The 17,733-nt window shown below is 36.6% G+C and overlaps 1 protein-coding gene across 2 annotated transcripts in view; it reads right to left on the bottom strand.

Moving 5' to 3' along the window:
• Positions 1 to 17,733, bottom strand: part of ADGRB3 (adhesion G protein-coupled receptor B3) — a 719,215-nt gene that overhangs the window by 12,540 nt on the left and 688,942 nt on the right. For both annotated transcript variants that reach the window (XM_045843906.1, XM_045843907.1), the window contains 2 exons: positions 14,895 to 15,538; positions 4,948 to 4,983 (listed from right to left, as the gene is read on the bottom strand). In XM_045843906.1, coding sequence (XP_045699862.1) covers positions 4,948 to 4,983; positions 14,895 to 15,538 — 680 coding nt within the window. The remainder of the gene's footprint in view (positions 1 to 4,947; positions 4,984 to 14,894; positions 15,539 to 17,733) is intronic.

The raw sequence follows: 17,733 nt of genomic DNA, 5'->3' as shown, positions 1-17,733 counted from the left end.
GTTTGTCATTATGCCCATTCAGATGGAAATGGAGATGCATCAATCTAGGGTGAATTAGGTGCCTTTGGTAGTCAGCTCATAAACTCTGTGGATACTGATCACTTTGTAGCTCTCCCACAGGGCTGCTTTTATCTTTTGAAAGGCTGGTCTCCCTGTTTTTTCTCTGAATACCTCCTGGGCAGTGACTTTGTATCCCTGATATCCAGCACAGTGTTTGGCATTCAGCAGGTGATGGATAGATGTGTAAGGAATAAAGCAAAAGGATGAGATGGCATAGGCATAGAGACTCAGGAAGATGCCTATAACACAGAAGGCCTTCCCTCCTATTAAAAATGTATTCCCACTGGAAGGAAGGCTTATTGCATTGGCTTCAGGCATGAATCCTGCCTTCTCCCCCTCTCTGATCCTATGGTGCTCCCTTATTTTCTATACCAGTGGTTCATAAAGGGCCTGTAGGTAGGTTTGATACAAATGGCTTAGAGCAGGGGTGTCCAATCTTTCGTTGTCTCTGAGCCACACATTAAACACACTGCAGCACGTTATCACAAAATATCTCACTGTTTTAAGTAAATTTACAATTCTGGGTTGGGCCACATTCATAGCCATCCTGGGCCACATGTGAGCACAGGTTGGACACCCCTGGTTTAAAGGTTCTCTCCTCTAAATTCAAAATGTGAATCACAGAGTTGGGATTTCTTTAAATCTGAATTATAGGTAAGATAGGCATTACTATATATGTGGACTTTCAGCAAACTGTTAGAAAAAGCTGGAGAATCTCCTGACTATAAACTTTAGACTATGTGGCCTGGAAATCGTGTGCTGACAGCAATTAGAAAACCACTTTGCCTGAATTCCAGCCTTAGGATATTGCCACTGCCTGTATTTACTATGCTAAACTTATGGTTATTTTAACCCTTTACTGCTTTGCATATAAGGCTTCCATCCGGAGTGGGCTGTTGAATACCAATCTAAAATGAATGTCAAAACCCATGTTAAAGAAGCAACACACATTGCAGAAATTTAGCTTGATTTTTAAAGCTGTGTGTGGGAACAGAATGTTTTGTGTATCTTTCCTTGGCCAGAGTCCCAATATATCCATAAGACATAACCTGTGGCCACTTGAACTCCCTGACATTCATTATAGTATCATTTGTTTCAAAAAACTGAATAAAATATATATATATATAAATATATATATATACACACACACATATATATATATATATGTCACTGTCACTCAGTAATACACTTATCTTCAAGTAATTTTGCAGCAGTTTAAATTTAGTAATTTAGAAGAGACAAGTGTAGTGTAGGATTGCATTGCTCAAACTTTTCCTCCTGGAACAGCTGATTGCCTAAGAGCTTACTGCTGGGGATGGAAGACAGAGTCAGAAGGGTCCTATTATGAACAAGATGTTTCCTACAGATCATATGCTTTATATTTAGAAAATAATATAAATTTCATTTTCTATGTCTGTGATTTTCAACCACAAGACTTTTTAAAACATGCAATATCTGACCTTTTCCCTTTATATTGTCAAATAAAAAATGACAGCCAACACAATAGCCATCCGACAATAGTGTGAATGAAGCAAAATTATACCAATTAAAACAATTTTTTTGTCAGGTTGTCAAAAATGTATATTTTTTGTTTTGCTGCAGAATTTTATTGGTGTATGTGTGCCATGAAATAAAAAAGATTGAAAAATCACTGTTTTGTATCATAGTTTAGCTTTGTCCTCAACCTCGACAGAAAATTTAAATTACTTGCCTAATATTTCTGCTTTAACAGTGTTAGGCATCTTAATCCCTAACATATTAAAATGCAACTCATTCTCACGAGGTGTTTACTTAATTTCCCTGGATCTATTCCCAGGCTCAGACCTGCAAAGTTATCTGCTCCTCTGCCTTTTCACACTGTATTCAGGAAAGGACCAAACTCCACAGACCTTGACTCTGCCATGTCCCTTCATCCCCTTGCTACGCTACCAGTGCTAGGAAGTGGGCCTTTGTTACTTCTTCCCTGGACTAGTCACTTTCTAATTTGTATTTCACCTTTCACATCTATCCTATGCCAACCTCGCCTTCCTATCACTGCCATATTGATATTTCTAAAGCCCAGATCATACCAAGTCATTCCTCACTGAAAAACTAAAGTAACCAAACAAAACAAAATACAACAGAGAAGCCCTAGCAGCTTTTAGTAACAGGTTCAGTAACATTTCCTCCCTTGGGGTCTAAGCTCTTTACGATATGGCCTTCTCTTTCTGTTCTTTCCACGTACAGATTCAATGTCGTTTCTGTGAAGTTTGCTGCTGCTTTCTTGAACATGTCATCACACCTCAGCCAACCTCCATGCCTTTTTCTCCTCCTGGAATTTCTAACCGCCCATCACCAACTTGAGTATATATGATGTGCATAACTTTGAAATCTAATGGGGCTGTCTTTGAGATGTTACCTCCATAGCTGTCAGTCCATATAATGGTCTTTGCCTCAGCTTAGATACAGTGTTGGACAACTTTCTATTTAAGTAAACTGAATTTTAAAATTTTAATTTTTTTATCATTCATTCAACAACAAAAAATACTGAATGTTTATTATATACCTAATCTCTCCTTGGAACTGGGAATACAAACCCAACAAGAGGTTTGGACATAGGACTATTACTGAAGTATTTTCTGCATGCTTTCCAGGAAGCAGGTTCAGTGTTCCACCGTTTTATAACTAGTCACCACTTTGCTCTGTTTATTCCTGGAATGCAGTGTCATCTTAGAGACAGCCACCTGAAAGGGCCGTTTCTCAGGGACAGTGCTCACTAGCCACAGAGTTGTAGTGATATCTGAGTTGTATTATCCTGTGTAGACTCTTGGGACTGTGTGAAGCCTGAAGGGAAATGCTTTCAGGAGTCTGAGGCAGTTGTCTGTCAGTGGCAAAATGCCTGAAGTGCCATTGAGTGGTAAAGCTTGTGGGGTGGGGGTGGGAAGCTATCAGGAAGCTCCACAAAAACAAATTTGATTCATGTTGCTTGAATGAAAAGGGGAAGAGGATAACTTGGAGTTTTCCTCAGGGACCACCCACAAAGTTCAAATAGACTGTATTAAAATTCATCAGCATTTAATTTTTTTCTGATTACCACTTATGAAATATCCACCACAGAACTATAGTTGCACATTGACTAAGAAATAGTACTAGTAGTTTTTTTAAAAAGCAATCATCCAAGATTATTTTCCTCCAAAATTTTGATGTCTATTGCAATTATGCAGTAACTATAGCAATTAAAGAACTTCAAAAAAAGAAAAAACCCCAAGGTTGTTAATGTTGCACCATTCCCCCATTATCAATATTTTTTAAAAATACTGTGGTTATATGTTAGAATACCTAGCACAGAAAGAAGTATCTATCAGCTTAAAGATTCTGCTACCAGTTGCCATAGAGAATATACAAAAAGAAAAGTTTTTGTAATGATCCAAATGACACAGTATGATTAGATTTCTTTTCAGTACTTGAGATTATGTAATTTTGGCAGGTTATGCTGAGGCTTAATTGTTGATCTAGGTTTTTACTGTATTTTGTCACTGATGCTTAGTGGGTTAGTTCCCACCTTCTTGCCTTTGTGCTAACCTAACAAGTTACTGCTTTCAGGCCCAATACACACAATGCTCCTCTATTTTTGGCTACCTGAAAAATAGAAAAAAAAATAGCCCCCCAAAATATCTCTCTCTAAAAGCACCAAAGAACCTACAAATGAAGATTGCTGAATATATTCTCTGAATTTATAGCTTTGATCTTTTTGTCCTAAAATCTTAGGACATAAAACAATGTTTATCCCATGCCAGGTCACTACAGTTAAGCTGCATCAGTACTAGCTGCCACATAATAATGGAAGCCAGATTCTTTAGTATTACTCTGTATCCTGTACAAATACTACTGAAATATTACTGAAAAAGACCTATTTTTTATTTGAAGTCTATTCAGGGTAAAACCAGACCTTGTTCACCATTGCAGTAAATAAAAACAATTAACTCACTATTTATACCTGATGTACGTTACCGAGCAACAACATTCATCTGCATAAATGAAATGATTAAATCATGAGTTCCCATGCTCTAGGAGGCTTCTGTGATTTCGGGAATATCAGCTAAGAGCATTAAGTTTTATGTAAGCATCACAACGCACAAATATGCTGGAGAAATTTATAATGTATTATATCCAATTATGTCAGTAGGCTATGAATCATATCCAATTATCAAGATGCATAACTGCATTTTATGTGACGCCCAAACATCATTAATTTTGTGCTTGGCATAAGCTGCTCAAATGATATAATTTCAGTAATTTCTAGCATCGATGTTACAGCATCAACATAAATTCAATGTAAACTGGAAAATGAACATCTTCATCTTGTTTATATCTGTGAAAGAGCATTTACTAAACACAGGAGCGCAATGAACCCAACACTTGCTATTGGAAAAAATAATTTGGAATGTACCATGGAGAACCTAAATAACAGAAATCAGACACAAGGCAAGTATGTCCCAGAGAAAGCCTAGTCAACCAGTCAGAGCCTTCTTACAGGCTCTCTTCAGGTGGTCGCTGAAGTAAAACAATTATAACTGTTTTAAGTATGAGAAATCAAGAAACCAACATTCCCACTTCTCAACAAATTGAATTGACCAAGTTCAATATTACCATAAGTGGCCCGCTTATCTTAGCATTCATAAAATGGATTCCTTACTTATCTCAGTTTAGCGTATATTTAAAATACTTACAACTTTAAATATTTTTCTACAACTACTTACACAGTATAGATCTTAATTTAAAATGTTTAATTCTAATTTAATTAAAAAGAATCTCTACATAGTTGCACAGAGTAATGTGTTGAGGTAATTATATATCAATTTTGAATTGAAGTAATTAAAATCATTAAAAAAAATCTTAGAAACTTACCTCAAAGTCAAGGTCTGAATATCGTGATTTTCTTCTCTGTGGGATGTTTTATTTTAAAAAAGAAAACCAATAAAGTTGTGTTTAGTTACTGAAATAAAATGAAAATCATTATTTTTAATAAAATAGTCCTTTTTTTCTAGTATTGCCTTCACGTAAGAATGTGAATTTTTTATTTTAAGCTATTCTATCCACATTATATAAAATATAACATACCATGTATAATATTAAATATTTAAAAATTCTTATCTTGATCTCTAATTTTTCAATAAGGAAAAGTTGTACTTAAATTCATACAAAAAATTCAATATTGAAGGAGACTTTAGGTCTATCTAGTACAGCAGAACTACTGTAGAGACACAGCAGTTTAAAAGGTGTGCAGAAAAAATCATCCAGCCATCTCAAGACCTTGCACCAACCCACTTATATTGTACGGCAGTCTTCATTTCTACCAAGTTGTACGTAGTCCTCTAAGTCCCAAAGTTTTATATGTCTCACAAATTTCTTGGTTTTTGATACTCTGCCAAGGGAGGAAAGTCCTTCAAATTGCTAGTCCTTACTTAGGATGTCAAGTGTTTATCCTAAGTTAGTAAATCAAACAAAAAAAAAGTCTACAGCCCAGGAAAATGTTGATATAAATACCTCACAGAACTACTCTATGGCTCCTGCCCTTTTAAACAGTTCCTATAGTATAGATAAATATGCATTAATTAGGCAGCAGTCCTGATAAAATCAGTAAACATAATTAAAGTGAAATTAACATTATTATATTAGCATAGAGTATGTATTGTTAGCATCTGCTCCAAGAAGTCACTGGATTCTTAGAGTGATTAGGTAGAGAACTGATGGGTGGTAAATGGAGGAAGGGTCCTCCAAATTTTTACAGCAAGTTTCCAATATGGTGTTTTTTTGTTGTTTGTTTGTTCTGGTGGCAGAAAGGTCTTTATTCTGTGGAGTGAATGGGGATGAAACAGGAAAATTCAATAAATAATCAAAACAAGTAATATTCAGGCAGTAGTAAAAAAATATTTAAGCTTTCAGGCAAGCTGTGTTTTTTTCCACTCCTGATATCTACAATCTTAAGTGACTACACAAGGAATCTTCAGTGACTAAACAAGGAATCATATCCAAGATATGTGGGTGACTCTTGTAACTGTTTAACATTCGCAGAGACCGAAAGGCACTTGTGTAGTTTATTTAAAAATCTGTCTAAACACTGATGCTATTGTTAAAATGATCACTGTTGAACCTCCCTATGTAACCAACTCCCCAAAGCTTGTTTCAGTAGACAAAAGGCAAGATACGAAAAGAATAATTTGATTTTGGTAGAGCTGGATTGAAAATCTAGTCTTCACCTGTCACCGAGGAGAGTTTTGAGGAGAGACTGCTTTATTAAATGGTAACTCAGCACGTTGATCTCACTTTGTTCCTTATTTCCAGCATTGCCCCAGCCTAGCCCTGGTGACATCCCAGAAGGATCCAAGTGAGTGGGCAGGCATTTAACCCAGACCTCCTTTGCTATCTCCTTGCCACTGTAGTTATCTAACTGCTTTGTATAAAATCAGTCTCGGATGTACTGCATCATGCTTTGCTGCACTATACTAAACTAAATGTCAGTGTTTCCATTCTGCTCTTGGACGCTTTGCCTTCTTGGCACTGTGATTCAGCAGAGCATTTTTTTGTAAGTATACATTAAGAAAAATTCTTTCCTAATACAGCAAATCCATGCAGGGAAACACTTAGTTTTACGCAATTATTATAGAACATTAGTCATGAGTTTTTGTGTTCCATTTGAAAATTAAACAGTGAAATCTCATGAAAAAGATTCAGGTACCTAGAGAGTAAGAGGCCATTCAGCTGCTTGCATTGATGAATTCTCTGTTGCCCTGTTCATTTCTGAATGCAAAGCTGTGTTGCCTAAGAACTGGAAATACTGATGTATTCATGTTGCTAAAGACTCCATATCTTAGGAGCAAGAACAAAAGATAGGAACCTAGAAGAAGACTAGAGATTCTGCATCTTAGAGCAGATGTCACCCATGCTGATATGAAATATGGAAAAGAAAATGGATGTACTTGTACAAATAGATTTCTCTGTCTTCCATTTAAATTTATTCAAATTAAATTCTAACATAAAGGTATGTAGCAGAACTGGTAGCCTCGAAGGATTAGACTAAGAAATGAACAAATAAAGCAAACAGATTTCAATAAAATGAGCCTAAAGATGGGAAATAAAGCAGTGAAGACTTAAAAATTAGAGAGTAAGAAAAAATGTGGCAAATTATCAGAGTTCAACAGAGGTAAACATTTGTGTAATATTCACATCCCCACAATATTGACTGAGTATTCTGACATTTTATAGCTTTAAAATGCTTTCACACATGAACATGCTAACTGCCCTGTGATATGGCTGAGAAAGTATTATTATCCCCATATTATGAATGGGAAAAACTGAGGACTAGAGAAGTTGAAATGACTTGTCCACTTCACCCTGATAGCAAATGAGTTGGGAATCATGCTTAGGTCTTCTCATTCCAAACCCTGAATTTTCTTCACTCTCGCTAACATTTGTAGCAAAGATGCCTGTGATATTCTGCTGACTGTTACTATAACTCATTAAGAATAACATTAGTGACCTAGTCAATCCAAGACTGACAGCAGTAGACATAGATGCTCTCTAAGCCTAAAGCAAGGTAATCAGATTTATACTTGTCAATTATATTTTAACGGAGAAAAAATCAAAATATGATACCTATTTAACAAATACTCATAATTTGTGTTGCATAAAATAACTTAAAAACCATTCTAATACAGGATAGTTTATGAGCAGTGATACTATAAAAAAGATTACCTGACTTCTCCACCTTCTATTGTAAAATATAGTTTACCTTAGAGCTGTCTGGCACTGAAAAATTGGTGGTGTGATGCAAGATCTGGAATATTAAGTTCTGTTCAGTTTCAGTCTGTTTTCACCCTTGGAATACATGCAATATGTGGAAAAGTCTCTCGAAGCACTGAAGTTTGTAGAAACCACGACTAACTCTCAGTATTCAAATGCCCTTCTGAGCTCTCTCCAATGTTATTGTAAGGATGACAGTGGCTTGAAATAATGCTTATAAGTTTAAAATGTGAGAACAAACTAAGAAACGTGATCAAGTCATCATAGTTTTTCTGCTAAGTTGATAATTGAAGAAATGTTTAAAATAAACCAGGGTCATGTTGAAATATTTCATGAAGATATAAATCTGTCTGTATATCCCCAATTTACCAAATAACTTTTACAAATAATCTTTTTGTCAAAAGTAGGTAATAAAAATTACTTTAGTTCCTTTATGATGTTTCCTTTTCCTAATTTTCCACCTAGAACCCACCCCAACTTGTATTCTCTCAACATTCTATTATGATTCTTGTCAGTATCTCTGTTGAACTCCAGCTGGTCCATTTCCAAGGTCAGTTCTCTGTCCATCATACTGGAATCTCAGAAGTTTTTGAAAGTTAATTACTTCCTCATCAAAATACTCATCTGTCAGGGTTTCTCCTCCCCCTCCCTTATATGCTGTGGCTCCCTCTGGTCTCCTTTGTTAGCTCTTTCTCATCTCTCTGCCTTCTAATTGTTGAGCTCCCAAGTTCTCTTTTTTCCTCGTATTCTTTCCCGGATACTATAATTCATCCCATGGTTTTAGATAGCATCCTTTCAGTTTCAAACACCGCCTTTCTTCCTGCTCTCCCATTGCTGAAAAAGTTGGATATCTAATTGGTCAAATTAGAAATTGAGGACTCACACTTTTATTCCTTCATGTCCCTCACCCTGCATATCAAATCCATCAGCAAGTGCTGTGTGTTCTACCTCCAAAATACATCTTGATCTACCTACTCTCCATCTCCACTTGCATCTCTATATAGTCAAAGGCATTCTTATCTCTTGTATGGATTACTTCAGTAGCCTCCTAACTCTTCCAGCTTTCTGTTCCAGCTCCATCCACAGGATCCTAATCTTTTTTTTTTTTCAATCCATCCGAGGGATTGATGGATGGAGAAATGATGAAGACAATGTCTTCCTTAACAGTTCTTATTTGCTTTCATTATTTTAGAAGGCCCTGTATAATCTTCTTTTTTTTCCTATTCCAACTTCACTTTAAATTGCTCACCCCCTGCTACACAGGTCTTCTAATCCTGAGAATATTTTACATTCTTTCCCGCCTCAGTGGGAAACTGCACTTGCATTTGATTTTGTCCAAAACATCCCCTCACCCTTGACACTTTAGAGGACTCCCAGACCACTTAGCTAAAGAAGTCTCTCCTTCACATTTCACAATTTCTCAGAATAGTATACTGTTTTAGATTATTCATTCATTACAGGTTAATTGTCTATCTCTTCCCTAAGGTCTGTTCACCACAGGGGCAGGGTCACCATCTGTTCTGACCACTTTTATATCCTCAGCGTTTAGTAGAGGGCCTGGCACAACAGCAGAGATGCACAAAATTATCGGTGAGTGCTTGAAGGAGTTGCACTGCAGCCTGTGAACAAATCCAAAAGAATGCAACTTGTTTGTTGTGGGTTATTTCTTTTCCTCAGAAATATTCTGGGAGAATTTGGAGAAGCAGGTAGATGACACAAAACCATTATGAAAGGACTGATTGACAGCCAAGAGAATCAAGACAATTTATAGGAAAACAGGCTTATTACTAATTGAAGAGAAAAATTCCTTAGGATGACTGAAGAGCAAAAAAATACACAATGGTATGAAGCTACTCCTAGGAATATTTACTGAGTGTATGCATAGAGGCATTGCTCCATATCTAAGTCTCGTAATGAACACTTTCTCAAAGGAGACACTTCACTATTTGTGTCACTGAGAATCAAGCTGAACAGGACACTAGAAGATTCACAGTGAGGAATACATTCCACTGATTAATAAGTGGCAATGTGACTGCCATCCAAAGTTTCTACTACAAAGTGAGCAATGACTCATGCAAGGAGAAAGCTTTGATACCAAATCCATTCAAAATATCTGTGCAAATAAAACCAGAGAATAATTAATTTTGAAAAAATGACTTTTACTTAAGCTACTTTTGTTTGTGTGCCTACACAAAAGACACAATTCTCTAATCCAGGAATAAAACCAAAACACTAAAGAAGGCCAAGCCTTCCTTTATAAGCAAATATAAGCTATATAAGCAAAAAAAAATTTAAAAGATAAAAAGGTCCTTCTGCACAATGGTCAGTTTCAATGGTTTCTGTTACTAACAGTCTCCCTCTTCTCAAGCGAGGCCATAATATTTTGTCTAATATCCTGAGTATCGATTTAGAATAGCATCCAACCCTCTTCACAGACATTCAAGACATAATGGTAACAAAATAATAACACAATCTTCCATCTGAAGCACTGCTTACAATTTTCAAAGGGTTTTCACATACATTATCTAATTTGATCCTTACAATAGTCATAAGGGAGGCATCTGCAATGTGACATTATAGCTAAAACGTTTTACCTCTAAAAACCATTATGCTGAGAGCCCTATAATTCATGGCCAGAGGAAAACTGGGGTATAAAAATTTAGCTTAGAAGGGTGGCCCTTTCCACCTACTTAAACTGAGAGATCATCTGAGCATGTTTTCAGATATATAGCTAAGTTTATACCTAAATGGACAAAACTGGAGCTTTATTTCTGATAAAATAATTTTGTAATCTACCTAACTATAATTAGTTATTAAGGGTTCCTTTATTAATGATAAAGCTTAAGGTGCTCTGACTGGTGTGGCTTATTTGGTTGGGAGTCCTCCTGCAAAGCAAAAGGTCGAGGGTTCATCTCCAGTCACGGCATGCTCGAGAGGCAACCAATCAATGTTTCTCACCTTCCCTTTCTCCCTCCCATGCCCTCTCTCTAAGATTAAAAAGTAAATTAAGGCAAGATTTGTCAAAAGAATAGCAGAAGCCACTTAATGTGTTTACATTTAAGCAAATGTTTCCATAAGAACTCAAGTGATAAAGGAGTGAGAAGCCATATAAGGGACTATAAGGTAACCTAGAGATTAGCAAGAGAAGAAGCCACTGTTTGTCCCTGTCCCCTACCACCCAGGCTGGACAAAGGAAGATGGCATAGTGACCCAAGCCCAGGGACTGAGGCACCTGGTAGAAGCTGGAAGCACTCCGGAACTGCAGCTACAGAGACACAGGGTGCTTGGCAAAAGCAGAAAAAGAGAAAGAGTGGGGAGAAATGTCCTGGGATTCTCTTTTCCCCAGCCTCCAATCTCTGCAGTCTCCTATTGGTGGTCTTCTGACCAGCCAGAAGCCAAAGGCACAGGAGAAAGGGGTGAAGAATAGAGTGTGTGCCAGACAGGCTCAGGATATGCATACAAATTGGAAAGACATTTGAGTGAGGAAATGTTTACTCTCTAGATCTAACAGCTACAAGTTGTGGAATCCCAGCGTTCCAATGATTCAAAACAAATACCTGTCTTTTTACAATGATATACCTAAAATTTTTCAAAAAGCAAATAAATAGAACCACAATGCAAGATTTAAACTATATTCCATAGTCGTTAGTGGCTTGAGAATGTTGATACCTCTTTTTCTCCCACTTGCTCCATAGCAACCAGTGTTTTTTTACTTTTTATCCATACCATGCACAAACACATTTTGCTAATTAATTGAAGGTGAATGACCTAAGTGTTGCCGATAATTTCATTTTTCTTAAACTTAAGCAATTAGAACCATTGTGAGAAATTCTATCGTAGTAATATTTTGATTATTCCATAATTGTATAAACTAAATCTAAAATTTTCAGAATTGCTTAATAAGTCCATTCTGGGAATAGATACAGTTTGGAAGATGGAGGATAACACATAGTAAGAAAGAAAAAAACAAGGTAATATTATGCAGGGAGAAAATCTCTTTCATGCCAAGAAACTTGAGGTGTGTATTAAATTTTCTGCACACAGTAATTGGGGGTTAGCTGAACAAACTCCCCTGGAGGTTGGAACCTTTTCTTCTGGCGCTGCTTTCAGGGTTGGGGAGCCTCCCTCTTTCTCTGCTGCCTCCTGCTTATTTGAACAAATACTTCCACCCACTCACCCACTCTTTGGCTTTCTTTTTTCTCCCTCAACTCTTGTTTTCTTCTCCTCTTTTCCTCACAAATACTGCATTCTGTGCTACAGTTGGTAGCTTTTCCCACTGCTTGCTTTCTTTCTCCCACCACTTCCCAACTTGGCAATTTGTGAACACCCACTCCTCTGGAGGAACTGTCCTGAATTAACAAGATCATCTTTTTATTGTATTCTTGAAAAGGTCCTAGCACCTGTCTATCCTCCACTGCCCCAGCTTCCCAGGCTGGCCATCCCTGTGGCTGTAGTCACAAATTGTTCAATGGCTCAGGCCTCATGTCATCTACCTATTTATCCACTTTTATCTTCACATTGTCTTCTAAGGTGCAAGTCACCTCCTAGCCACTGTTAATCCCCACTCTCCGTGCAGATATTCCAGTCATCTTTCTGCTTTTTTCTACTGTCAGAACATCATCTTCCCTGCTGGCTGGTTCTGCAGATATGGTCTAGCCGAGTTGACACCTATTGACAATGCATCTCCCTGCTCCTTGAGAAAGTCATACCACTGACTTTACTGTCATGGGTCACAGCCCCACCTCCAAAATCTGCTGGTTATGTACCCCTATACTTCTCAGAGTATATTTAGCCACTCTAAGAGCAAGTATCTATGAAGGGTTAAAATGAACTTTAAAGTGACTCTCATGACAATAAACAGACAAATTTTTGTCTCTGTGGACAGCATAAAATTGATCAGGACAGAAAGATTCTACTCCCAGATTTGCTATGTGCTTGCTCTGTAACCTTGAACAAATGACTTTAAGGATTATAACATCTTATCCATTGCACAAAAGTGTTGTAAAGATTAATTCATGTTTTTAAGGTGATTTGAGGCTCTGCTAATGAAAGTTGCTATATAAATGCTAAGTTTTATTATTCATTCTCACATCTATATATTCTCTTTCAGCTAGCTGTCTCCTGAAATGGTCACCACAAGCAATTATTAACTATTAAACTAACTATTGAGCTCTTTTGAAGAATGTAAATGAGGAACTGAGTTTCCATTCTGAATTCTGCATGTTTTTTCTAAGATACAAGCCTTGCGATCTCTAAGCCATTTAAATGCAGATCTTTTGGCTGAATCACAGCTACATATTATGCTTATACTTAATAATAAGGATATAGAGATTTGGAAAAATTACCAACCGAACAAACAGTACTTGGATATACAGTCTATTGTTCAAGCACACACAACCTGTACAATATCAAACCCAGGAAGATTTTTAGGCTTTTAGATATATTTTTATATCAAGAAAAACATTTAATGTAATTCCATTTTAACCTCCTTAGCACATCTAAAAAGCCGTTCTATACAGAAGACTCCATATGGCCATGATTTTTCCAGTAGTGAGTCTGAATTATGATTATTTATGATGTTATGTTATTACATACATATTCAGTGAAAACCTTTTTAAAAACTTGTGATTTTTGTATAAACATTATGTAGTTTATGCTTATGTAGTCATTGTTAGAGTAGACCTTCTAGGCTCTGTGATATGCAAGTCAGAAACAGAGAAACAGTAGCTATTCTGCTAATTCAAATGATCGCATGCCTTTGCTTGAGGGTGCTCCAGCCAGCCGCTCTGGAGTGAACTTGGCCTCACTGCCCCTGTGCCTCTGGTTATGAAGGAAAATTCTCAGAAATCCTATTTCATTTAAGACTGATGTAGAGTTTAGGAATTTATTTTAAATCCCATCTACATTCTTGTCTAGAATTTCCTTGATTCAGTGTGAAAAAACTGCAGAGTAACACCACTCACCGAGTTACTCTAGCCTTTCAGGATTTCTCTTTGTTTCAACCTAGTATAAGACGTGACTTTGTGAGGGAAGGAAGAGACAACTGCCCCTTGGCACTTTGGAACATCAGAACATAGGATTATCTGCATTCATCTGGTAGAAAGAGTAGGTAACTAATTATAGTGTCTTTCTCTAAAAAGTGTCTTATGAAATAATCTTATACTAAAACAATTGGTACTACATATAAAAGAATGCATGTATTGCATTGTATACTGAACACAGGCAAATATATCTGCAGGGATTTTACAGCATAATTCAAGGTAAAGGTTATAGAAGTCACATATAAAACAGTAAAAGGATGTATGTCAAAAGAAAAGGCATTATATTCCTTAGATCTTACTTGATTGTAATAATACGATATAAATAATTTGGATAGCTATTGACTATTCTCTACTTACTTTATGGGTGGAAAAGAAACTGAGAGTAGTTTGCTTTTTTACAAAAGCCATGTAGTTGGACCTCAGACACCTGACTCCTAGCCTGTTTAATTTATATGCCCCCTGACCAAAAATTTTAGTGATCATCATTCTGCAAGAGCCAAGAGCAAAACATTTACTCTGAAAGATACTGATCTAACATAATAATAGTTTATAATCAGTGTAATGGTAGACCTTATAGTCACATTCCAATTTTGTCATTTTTAACAGCTGCCCTCGCATGGAAAATCTAGATCTTAGTTAAGTTTGTAGTCTAGAAACTTCTTTAACCACCAAAAGACCTTTAGTGCCTGACAAATGTCAGGTGGATCTTCTGGGGGTTTTTTCTTTGTAAGTGCTCTACTTGGTTTATGAAGAATTATGACTTCTAAGGTATCTTTTTAAATATAGAGTGCTCCTTTTTAAAAGCATGATCTTGAGAAAGATGAGTCCAATACACTACTGGAAAAAACACACATCCAGAATGATCTAATCCCAACCAAAAATTCTTATTGACACATAACTATAAAAGCTAATGTGACTCTTCTCCCTCAGCTCAGTACCACATGAATCAATCTCTCTCCTTCTCTCTATATATACTTCAAATGTCAAGAAAAAGTTTATTTGACTGCTTACCTCTAAAGAACTCATTGATATGGTCGATCCAGTTTCACTTCTTGATAGTCCTGCATTATCATCCAACTCAGTGGCCATGAAATTCTTCACAGCTGTGCGGGGCTCAAAGGGTAGATTCTGCATATGTTCCTGGGGTGCGAGATGTTGATCTAAGTTCATATTGAACTGGTCCATAACAGGGGGATTCATGTTGAATTCAGGATTCACTTTGTAGTGCAATAGCCTTTCATGTGGCAGTGTTTCCATGCCAATATTCATTTTGCTTTCTTCTTTCAACGATGGCTGGGTATTTACAGAACTTCTGGGCATCACAATATAGTCACTTTCCATCATTCTTTCCTGAGGATGGACTATGTCCATATCAGCTCCTCTCAAATTATCATCTGTACATAAGTACACCGTTCTCCGCAATTCACTGTTCTCTTTTTTTAAACATTGATTGCCCAGTTCATTCATACTCATGGGCATATGCAGACCCGTGGGTTGCTGGATAATGACTTTAGAAATGACATTTCCAGGCAGTGTTGAATAGCTTAGCTCTTCAGGGTTTGTTCCCTTTTCTTCTTCATCATCATTTAAAGAAATCCTGGAGAGTGTCCCTGTTATCGTTGCTGCTCGGCAAGGACCAATATCCTTATGAAGAACTGTGGATTCAAATATGGAAGTTCAAACCAGAGGGTTAATGAGTGTTTACTTTTCATTATTGTATTCTGTTTTTTTTCTACTAAATAATTTCCGTAATAAAATAAGTTGCTACTTTAAAATTACATATCTACTGTTTGTACATGGGCCAGATTACTCAATCACCCTTTATTGATTCTGATAGACTCTCATAGATCTCAAGAAGCCCACAGCTAAAACATATATGAAAGTTGATTAATGGACTTTCAAAAAACTCAGTTCCCTATCTTAAACAACTCTGCGTAACTTTTCAGGGGAAAGGCAGATTACTGGAGAAGTTTCCTCCATCATTCTGCTACATAGGATTTTATAATATCACGGATATATTGGGCTGGCCAAAAAGTCTGTATGATTTTTCCATAAAATAAAAGATATTTTTATTTTCACCAATAACTTTATTGACTTGGATATTTGGAGTAAATTGGCAATCTCTCCCACAAGGTCTTTTTTAAAATATTTTTTTTATTTATTTTTTAGAGAGGGAAGGGAGGGAGAAAGAGAGAGAAACATCAATGTGAGGTTGCTGGGGGTCATGGCCTGCAACCCAGGCATGTGCCCTGACTGGGAATCGAACCTGCGACACTTTGGTGCGCAGCCTGCGCTCAATCCACTGAGCTATGCCAGCCAGGGCTTAATGTCTTGATTTGATCGCTGTCAACTTCAACTGGTCTATCTGACCGTGGAGCGTTGTTCAGAGAGAAATCTGCAGCAGGAAACTTCATAAACCACTTTTGACAAATTCAATCAATCACAGCACCTTCTCCATACAATGCACAAATCTTTTTTCCCTTCTACATTTCAGTTGTGTTAAACTTTCTTGAAGTAATAAAGCATAATATGCTGAAAATATGCATTTTCTTCCACCTTCAATATTAAAATGGCTACACAAAAATTCACCAATTTTGATAAGTAATTTTTAAATGCATGTTGATATGACAGCTGTCACAATACAGTGTAACAAAAGTGTTTTGAATGAAGTTAAAGACAACTAAGCACTAATAGAGCCATCATATGGAAAAACACAAATGAACTTTTTGGCCAAACCAGTATTTCACATGAATTTTACTTTTTTGTAAAGGCTTTTCTCCTAAGTATTCTACAAGTTGTAATCATTAAAATACCTCTTTAAAGAGGTAATCAATAAGAATTCACTACTGCATTAGAAGTCCCTCCAAAAATTATGCATGTTGAAAATTAATGAGCAGTTTTATCTATGAAGTCCATATGGTCAAGGTAGATGCAGAGTTCAAAAGTATTTATCATCTTCAGTTCCATGTAGGAAAAGGAATTTTTTTACAAGATAAATCCATATGCTAGAATGCCCTTGAGGGAATACTAAAATTGCCAAATGAGTTTAAGCACACAAACACACACACACAAAACCTGTCTGAGCTTCTGAAAACTCCATTTTAAACCTGAAAAATGACTGAGAAAAAAATGAAAAATGCATTCATTACTTATAGTAAGAGAGGGAACAAAATGAATACATAAAGCATAACAAAAAAACTCAATGAAAGAGTTCAGAATTCTTTATTAAAATATTTTTGTGTTTTTTGCCTCTATAAAAAGAAAGCCATAGACCTGACCCGTGTGGCTGAGTGGATTGGGCATCATACTGCAAACCCAAAGGTCACCAGTTCAATTCCTGGACAGGGCACACGCCTGGGTTGCAGACCAGGTCCCCATTTGAGGGTGCATGAGAGGCAGCTGATGGATGTATCTCTTGCACATTGATGTTTCTCTCCCTTTATTACTACCTTCCTTTCTGTCTCTCTAAAAATAAATAAATGCAATCTTTAAAGAAAGCCATATTTCATGCAAAACAGAGGCAGAACGATTCAAAGCATGCTTAGTTGTGAGCAACTCTCAGTTTTGAGGTATAAAAAAATGAAATTCTGAAGAAATACTCTCAGTAATTTTGGTATTGAAAGCACAGAGAGCAGCATTGTGTGCAAGCTGGCTCAACATGTGCACCTAATGCTGATCTACAAAGCACAGCAGCTGCCATTGAAGGTTCTATTAGGCATAGATAACAGTAAACTATTTGGTTTATTGTCTCCACTTGAGAAGTTTCAGATATATTAAATTTTATCCATTATTATCCAGTTATCAAATAGCATAATTACTGTGCATTAAAGCAGGGGTTAGAAAATGGACT

The sequence above is a fragment of the Phyllostomus hastatus genome, unplaced genomic scaffold (genome assembly GCF_019186645.2).
Source record: "Phyllostomus hastatus isolate PE091 unplaced genomic scaffold, TTU_PhHast_1.1 phas_contig_40, whole genome shotgun sequence".
Taxonomy (NCBI): domain Eukaryota; kingdom Metazoa; phylum Chordata; class Mammalia; order Chiroptera; family Phyllostomidae; genus Phyllostomus; species Phyllostomus hastatus.
Note: the sequence above shows the minus strand (reverse complement) of the source record. Positions and strands in the feature narration are given on the sequence as shown.